The 8,575-nt window shown below is 38.1% G+C and overlaps 1 protein-coding gene across 1 annotated transcript; it reads left to right on the forward strand.

Annotated features, from left to right (window-relative positions):
• Window positions 1-1,032: 1,032 nt before the first annotated feature.
• Window positions 1,033-8,402, forward strand: smarcb1a (SWI/SNF related, matrix associated, actin dependent regulator of chromatin, subfamily b, member 1a). The gene is made up of 10 exons (XM_054610819.1): window positions 1,033-1,176; window positions 2,625-2,736; window positions 3,628-3,757; window positions 4,468-4,605; window positions 4,821-4,948; window positions 5,375-5,541; window positions 5,625-5,815; window positions 7,140-7,271; window positions 8,021-8,107; window positions 8,218-8,402. Exons 1-9 carry the CDS (start codon window positions 1,093-1,095, stop codon window positions 8,058-8,060), a joined length of 1,122 nt encoding a protein of 373 aa, XP_054466794.1. The 5' UTR covers window positions 1,033-1,092; the 3' UTR covers window positions 8,061-8,107; window positions 8,218-8,402.
• The last annotated feature ends 173 nt before the right edge of the window (window positions 8,403-8,575 follow it).

Genomic DNA, 8,575 nt, shown 5'->3' on the forward strand with positions numbered 1-8,575 from the left:
CAGTTGAACCCAGTGACGAGTTTCTGCAGCAGCTCCGACTGTGTTCTGTGAGAACGTAAAGACTGTGCACACGAGTGGACCTTTAAACGATGTTGGACTGGTTTGTGTGTCGTCGTAGCCCGTGTTGACAATGACGTACCTTATTTTAATTTTTTTTTTGTGATTTGACCTGATTCTGTGCGAGTTTGAACAAAAAAAGGTTTCGTTTACAAGAAGAGAGAAAAAACAAAAACTGGAAACGTGGTGGCGTGTGTGTTTTTTAATTTTAATTTCTTGTTTATTGTTTTTCGTTCCCCTGAACTGTGCTCGGGTGCCATTTTTCCATTTTAACAAAAAAAAAAAGAATTTCAGAACTTTTTCTAACTGCATTTCCTTCTTTGTTTTACTTTTTACTTTTCCCCAAAACACAAACACCTGTGTAGAAAACAAAAACTGTCCTCGATTATGTCTTTGTTTATTTATTGATTTGTATATAAAGATTTTGTTTTGCATTGTACATTCTCTCCTTTCTTGGTTATAGATTAATATATTCATGTATATACGAATAAACATTAAGTTTATAAAAGTATATAGACTCATTTCTCTTTATTACTGCGTCCTTTGTGTTAAGGAACAGAAAGGAAAGTAACTACAAAACAGGATCTCTTGTAATTTGTGTAGAGATCAAAACAAATGTAATTATTAAAGATCACAATAGCATTATAATGTAATATATAAGATAAGATAATCCTTATCTTATCTTATCTTATATATTACATTATAATGCTATTGTGATCTTTAATAATTACAATAATAACAATAGCATTATAATGTAATATATATGTAATTTAAGTCAGGAAGATAACTTTATTACTCTTTATTTGATGCTCAAGATGTTCAAAACACACACAGTGAAGTAAATATACAATAAAACTGTAGTTTTATTGTATATTTTAAACTTTAAACCTTTACATAAGTCAGTGAAACAGTGGGGGGGACTATTGCTTTGCTTGAGTGACAGTTTGCCGAGTTGCTACGTCATCACTCAGCGACAGAACCGTCTTATCGTCCGCGCATGCGCAGTAGCACAGAGCTTTGTTGTTTCCGTGCAGGATGGCGCTTAGCAAAACTTTTGGACAGAAACCGGTGAAGTTCCAGCTGGAGGAGGACGGAGACTTCTACATGATCGGGTCGGAGGTCAGTACGTCACGTGATGGACGAAAACACGGCTCCGAGAAGTCACGTGTTCGGAACGAAACGCGACGTTTTGACGCGACGGCCGGTCAGCTAGCGTGTTAGCATGCTAACAGCTAGCATGCTAACAGCTAGCTAGCATGCTAGCGGAGCTCGTTCGCGTGTTTTGACGGTTCTGAGGGACAGCACGTGACTGTGAGCAGCCCCTCCGTCCTCAGAGGGGAAACCCCGTCAGCTCCGGCCGAGACACGCTATGCTAAGCTAGCTAGCATGCTAACGGTGTTTAGCCTAGCCTGGTGCTCGCACTGATGACGTCACGGGGGGCTGTGACCTCGTGTGTGTTTGTTTGTGTGTGTTTGTTTGTTTGTTTGTGTGTGTTTCTGTGTTTCTGTGTTTGTGTATGTTTGTGTTTCTGTGTGTTTGTTTGTTTGTGTGTGTGTGTTTGTTTGTTTGTGTGTGTTTCTGTGTGTGTGTGTGTGTGTTTGTTTTTGTATGTTTGTGTTTCTGTGTTTGTTTGTGTTTCTGTGTGTTTGTGTTTCTGTTTGTTTGTGTGTGTGTGTGTTTCTGTTTGTGTGTTTGTTTGTTTGTGTGTTTGTGTTTGTTTGTGTGTGTGTTTGTTTGTGTATGTTTGTGTGTGTTTGTTTGTGTGTGTGTGTTTCTGTTTGTGTGTTTGTTTGTGTGTTTGTTTGTGTGTTTGTTTGTGTATGTTTGTGTTTCTGTGTTTGTGTGTGTTTGTTTGTGTATGTTTGTGTTTCTGTGTTTCTGTTTGTTTGTTTGTGTGTGTGTGTGTGTTTGTTTCTGTATGTTTGTGTTTCTGTGTTTGTTTGTGTGTGTTTGTTTGTGTTTCTGTTTGTTTGTGTTTCTGTTTGTTTGTGTGTGTGTGTTTCTGTTTGTGTGTTTGTGTGTGTGTTTGTTTGTGTATGTTTGTGTTTGTGTGTGTTTGTTTGTGTTTCTGTGTGTTTGTGTTCTGTTTGTGTGTGTGTGTTTCTGTTTGTGTGTTTCTGTTTGTTTGTTTGTGTGTGTGTTTCTGTGTGTGTGCTTGTTTGTGTTTACATAACTTGGTTTTAAACATAAAACATAATTTAATCTACATGTTGTGAGCCGGAGTTGTCTTGCATCCCATTGAACTAATAACTTGATATGACTTAAATGTGGGAATTTATTGTGATCATATATGTTATAATATATCGTCCAGCAAGACAAGATAAGATAAGATAAGGTCTATAAAATGTCAGAAAACTCAAAAAAAAAAAATTATAAACAGTTTCCAGTAACCCAAAATTGACACATTTTAATTGCTTATTCTGTCAGACAAACAATCCAAATTCCAAAAAAGATATTCAGTTTATTATCATACGTTCACATTTATATATGTATCTTCGTTAAAGCCAAAGTAGCCTTCATTAATCTTGATTTTCTATTTATTTATTTGTGTGTTTGTTTGTGTTCAGGTGGGAAACTACCTCCGCATGTTCAGAGGCTCCCTGTATAAAAGATACCCGTCGTTATGGAGGAAACTGGCTTCAGTGGAAGAACGGAAGAAAATAGTGGAGTCGTCTCACGGTGGGTGGAGTTCAGTCCTCACATCTACTGCTGGGTGGTGTTCTGTTAACCTCTGAATCCACGTCATCATGTGTCCTCAAGCTGCTCTACTGAGAACATAGACTCTATTTATTACTGTAATTAAATAGAACACATTAAGATAAATATATTAATACATTTATTATCTTCTTCTTACTCTAATGTGAGAAGCTGCTCTACTTAGACTATAGACTCTATTCATTACTGTTATTCAGTAGAACAAATTAAAATAAATAAATTAATACATTTATTCATCTTCTTCTTACTCTATAATGAAAAGCTGCTCTACTTAAACTATATACTTTATTAATTACTGTTATTTAATAGGATAAATAAATGAATACATCAGTCACGTTATGTTAGTATTCTTTTACGTACTGTAGTACTACCTGTTAACATTTCCATATATATATTTATATATTTTCTATCCTTATATTTTAACGTCTGCACTCTTTTAGTACTTAAGTGATTTTATAGGGACATTAAGAGTTATTGTTTTGGAAAAACATTCACCCTGTAACAATTAAAAGAGTTAGTTGGTTTATGTAGAAATGTATCTTTCACAAAAAGAAAATGGGAAGACATAAAATAAACTACAGTTGTTTTATGGTTCTATAAAAATGTTTTGTTCATCTGTTTCTCAATATGCAAAAATGGGTAATTCTGTTTTGAAATGATGGAAAAAGTAAAGAGCTTCTAAAAAATGTCACTGATTAATTGCATTTATTTTGCTTTAGCGGTTGAAAACATCTGTTTGTATTTCTGGGGAAAGTTTTGTGTTGATGATTTAAATGACCAGCTGACTCTCCACATTCCCACAGTGTCGGTTTCTTTCCTCCGTGTGGATCTGACTCTCGTTCCCGTCCTTTTCAGATCACGGCTACACTCAGCTGGCCACCAGCGTGACTCTGCTGAAGGCCTCGGAGGTCGAGGAGATCCTGGAGGGAAACGATGAGAAGTACAAAGCCGTCTCCATCAGCACGGAGCCCCCCGCCTACCTCAGGTACCTCCACCACACACCACATCTGAAAACACACTGCAGACAGACAGGGTGGTGTTTGTAGAGTGTTTGTGATGATGATGACATGTTGTTTTTTGACACTTTTGTTTACATGTGTGCACAAAAAAAGAACAGTCCAAAAAAAATAAACTGACTGTTCTTTTTTTATATTTGTTTACCATATTTTATTGTAAATTTTGATATTTTCTATTTTTAAATGATATCTTAAACTATTGCACTTGTACTTGGCAATAAACTATTTCTAATCTGATCTGATGCGTAACTGTATATATTTTGATCTATTCTTATTTAAATACATGTGTATATGTTCTATGTGCAGGTAGCGAGAACGGCTATCCCTGTGCTCTAAAATGATAAATAATTTAACCTTGTAATCTTGACTTAAAAGCAGGAAAAAGTATATGAAATGCTCCTTTTTTCAGCCCAATATGACTCTGGTTTTCCAGTTAATACTTAAGGCCTGAAACCTAAAATGATTTAAAAGTAGAAACATATCATTTGCAGCGCACATTCTGCAAAAAAATACTTGGAAATCAGAGATCATGTTCTAGTAATAAATACATAACCTCTCCTTCTGAAACCTGAACTGACGTCTGTGTCGAGGAGATACAAAAAGAACTTCCTGCACACAGAACCTCTCATTCTGTTTGATCCTCACATGCATAAACCCGTCGTTCTGGTTCTGTCCTCAGGGAGCAGAAGGCCAAGAGGAACAGTCAGTGGGTTCCCACGCTGCCCAACAGTTCTCACCACCTGGATGCGGTTCCGTGTTCCACCACCATCAACCGCAGCCGGCTGGGACGCGACAAGAAGAGGACTTTCCCGCTGTGGTGAGTGACAGGAAGCTGCACCGATCACTTCGCTCCTTCATTCACTGTTTTATTACCAACAATCTATAGTTACATCTAGAGTGAGCGGAGAACTTAGATTTAACTTGTTAACCATCATGTTTTACTTTACAGAGCAGATAAACCTTAATTTGAGTGCAGTGTTTACATTTGAACTGCTGTCAGTAAGTGTTTGTGTGTGTTTTTTTCCGTCCCAGTTTTGACGACCACGACCCAGCGGTGATCCACGAGAACGCCACGCAGTCTGAAATCCTGGTTCCCATCCGTCTGGACATGGAGATCGAGGGACAGAAGCTCAGAGACGCTTTCACCTGGAACATGAACGGTAACGACCCGTCATCACTACAGAGGGAGGAAGACTATTCTAGCATTAAGACTAGATTCATTTTCTTTATGCCACATTATTGGCAATCTCTCCTTCTCCTATTGACTATTAAAGAAAAGTGTTTTTTGCTACTTCATGCAGCCTTTTTGGAGTAATTGGTTCCATTTGTTTCTCATAGAAAAAAATGGAAACAATAGTCCAATTGATTTGTTTTCATACAAGAATAATAAAGCAATGTCTATACTTTTCTTAATTAATTGTCTTTTTTTCTCACAATATAATAAAGAGCTCATAATCAGCTTCCAATTCTAGTATCGTTAACATCATAACTCATCCCTCTTCACCACTTTCTCTCAGCAAAGTATTTTCCTTTGACGAACAAAAACATAACCATTCCTCTGCTTTCTTTTCTTTGTTAATATCCAGAGAAGCTGATGACGCCCGAGATGTTCGCTGAGATCCTCTGTGACGACCTGGACCTGAACCCGCTGGCCTTCGTCCCCGCCATCGCCTCCGCCATCCGACAGCAGATCGAGTCGTACCCGACGGACAGCATCCTGGAGGAGCAGACGGACCAGAGGGTCATCATCAAGGTAGACCTTTAAAAAACAAACGTAGTGTTTTCATACCTGCAGTGAAGTCCTCTTTGCTGACTGGACGTCTCCGTGTTCTCCAGCTGAACATCCACGTGGGGAACATCTCCCTGGTGGACCAGTTTGAGTGGGACATGTCGGAGAGGGAGAACTCTCCGGAGAAGTTCGCCCTGAAGCTTTGCTCCGAGCTCGGCCTCGGCGGAGAGTTCGTCACCACCATCGCATACAGCATCCGAGGTCAGCTGAGCTGGCACCAGAGGACGTACGCCTTCAGGTAGCGTATGCTAGTTTCTCAATATCTCAGTAGAGTTTGAAGAGTTACCGGTTAAAACAACACACAAGGAGCAGTTTGTGCTCAAGTTTATCAAATATTTCAGGTACAAAAATCTTCAGTAAATATCAAAATTTAGCTCAAACTTCAATGTTGGTCAAACTTCCAGAACATTGCACTTTATCGTCCTCTTTGGATATTTGTTCTGAACGGCTGGTGGTGCTAATTCTCCAGTAAAGTGCCATTTAAAAAATAAAAAAAAAAAAAAAAATGTAGAAGAAGAAGAGGAAACTACAAGATGAACAAAAGAGCAGTTAATGAAACAGAAATGGATTGAAGCCACAGGACGGCGTTACTTCATGTTTTCTGTTAGGGGAGTTGCAGAAAGAAAACTGTGAGGAAATGTTCCTGTTAAATCTCTGTTGTTGTAAACAGTCTGTTGCTGGTGACCTGGCTGTGACCTGGCTGTGACCTGGCTGTGACCTGGCTGTGACCTTTGTTCCAAGGGCTTCTTGTTCAGGCTGCTGATCCAGCAACTGAAGTACAAGGTCTTTCTTTAGTGATCTGTTTTTATACAAAACGTCCATATCGAGTTGAAGGAGAGGTCTTGTTTGGTGTTTGATTCTTCTTCTTCTTCTTCTTCTTCTTCTTCTTCTTTCTCTTTTTTTCTCTTTCTTCTTCATCTTCTTCTTTTTCTTCTTCTTCTTCTTCTTCTCTTTTTTTCTTTTTCTTCTTCTCTTCTTCATCTTTCTTTTCTTCTTCTTCTTCTTCTTCTTCTTCTTCTTCTTCTTCTTCTTCTTCTTCTTTGGGTGAAATGTAACTGTGACAGTCTGAGTTTCTTAGTTTCCCAGGATGTGAAACAGAGAGATATTTCAAACCTCCAGCAGCAGCACTGACCTTTATCACAGTCGGACGTCTGGTGTGGAACAAATGTTTCACTGCTTATTTCACCATAACTCGTAATGTGTTTTCATAACAAACGGAGCAGAGAGAGTTCAGATCTGTTGTTTCATTTCTCTTATCGGCTTCTCACGCTTGTTTTCTCCGTTTCCACTGAGTCGTGATTGTTTCCTGAAATATCTGGAAAGTCATCGTCTTTGTGTTGATTTTGAAATAAATATATGAAAGAGATGTTTTAGTTAAATGTCATAATGTTTCTTTATTGAAACAGAAAAAATGTCTTTGAAGCTTCAAGTTCAATGTTTCAGGATCGACTTTAAGCTTTAAACTAGAAAACATCCGATCTGAGTCACGACAGCTGCATTCAGATCTCAATGATGAAGATGATGATGATGAAGTGTCTTTGTTCTTTGTTGTTGTTTTGCAGTGAAAACCCTCTTCCCACGGTGGAGATCGCCATCAGGAACACGGGCGACGCCGACCAGTGGTGCCCCCTGCTGGAGACGCTGACGGACGCCGAGATGGAGAAGAAGATCAGAGACCAGGACAGAAACACCAGGTGAGCGTTTACTGGACGTTTTAATGTCCTGTCCAGGTCTGCCTTCAAAATAAGACTTTATCTGGTTAGATTAAATAAATGAAACTATATGATACAGCTGCAAAGCCTGTATTGGTTTTATTACAGAAACATGTTCAGGTGATACATTAGTCTAATGGACAAAGATTATTGCCATAATAGATCCATCTTCATTGATTTATTTGATTATTTTCCTGTGAATCAATTGTTTATTGGATCCAATAGTTTATTTTGTCCAAACCATCAAAATCTAATGTTAAGAGCTGCAACAATAAGACGGCTTATCGATTAGTCCATTGACAGAAAAAATAATTGCCAATTATTTGGATAATTAATTGTTTTTCATGCAAAAATAGCAGAAAATGCAGTTCTCCTGCCTTTTTCTCTTTTTTATATACTATTGAAGTTAATCATTTTGGGATTTGGACAAAACAAGACATTTAAAATCATCACCTGGCATATCGAAAAAATCTGAGATGGACATTTTTCATTGTTTTCTCTGACATTTTATGGACTACAGAATAAACGATACAAACGTGTATATATATATATATATATATATATATATCTTAAAAAAGCAATGTTTTTAACCCTAAATTTGAAACGTGTTTAACTATTTAACTACTAGTCAATAAAGATAATTAATCAGTTATTAATTGTAGCTCTAGATGCAAAAACGAGGTTTGTAATAGTTTGTCTCTGTTGACGCTCCGTTCTCGTTCTCTCTTCAGACGAATGAGGCGGTTGGCGAACACGGCTCCTGCGTGGTAGAAGACGACGGCGGCGCCCCCTACAGGACGGAGCTCGTCTGGATTGAGGTACGAACGCCGTCACGGTTTCACGACATCGGCAACAAAAGATGTCCCTCCGCCGCATGCTGGATGTGTTTCTCTGTTTGAAATATGAATGTTTATATTCTGTCCCGTAGAATCTCCTCCGTGTTTCCCCCTCGGACCGTTCGGAGGAGCCGCTCGCTCTCTTTGACCACTGACTCTTTACGGACCACAGAGGGAGAAGGACGACCTCACAGCCAGTCTCAGATAATATATATTGTTATGTTGTATTTGTTGTCTTTTTGTACATTTTAATAATTCTTACAAAATTAAAAAAAAAGTGAAAGAACTTTATCTGCCGTCTTTTTATTGTGCATCATTTAAAAACGTTTTGGGATATATTTCTGCCATAACTAGGGTAGGAATTTACTGATATTATGTTTTATAAAATACTTACAATAGTTGAAGCTGACCGATTCAGTGTTTTAATTTGGGATGCAATTAATAAAATCT

Source organism: Anoplopoma fimbria, chromosome 13, assembly GCF_027596085.1.
Source record: "Anoplopoma fimbria isolate UVic2021 breed Golden Eagle Sablefish chromosome 13, Afim_UVic_2022, whole genome shotgun sequence".
Taxonomy (NCBI): domain Eukaryota; kingdom Metazoa; phylum Chordata; class Actinopteri; order Perciformes; family Anoplopomatidae; genus Anoplopoma; species Anoplopoma fimbria.

Bases quoted from the DNA above. Each gene is read 5' to 3' on its own strand.
- smarcb1a (XM_054610819.1), top strand. From the start codon at position 1,093: ATGGCGCTTAGCAAAACTTTTGGACAGAAACCGGTGAAGTTCCAGCTG. The intron at 2,737-3,627 runs GTGGGTGGAGTT...CGTCCTTTTCAG, and splicing joins AATAGTGGAGTCGTCTCACG to ATCACGGCTACACTCAGCTG. The intron at 7,272-8,020 runs GTGAGCGTTTAC...TTCTCTCTTCAG, and splicing joins GACCAGGACAGAAACACCAG to ACGAATGAGGCGGTTGGCGA.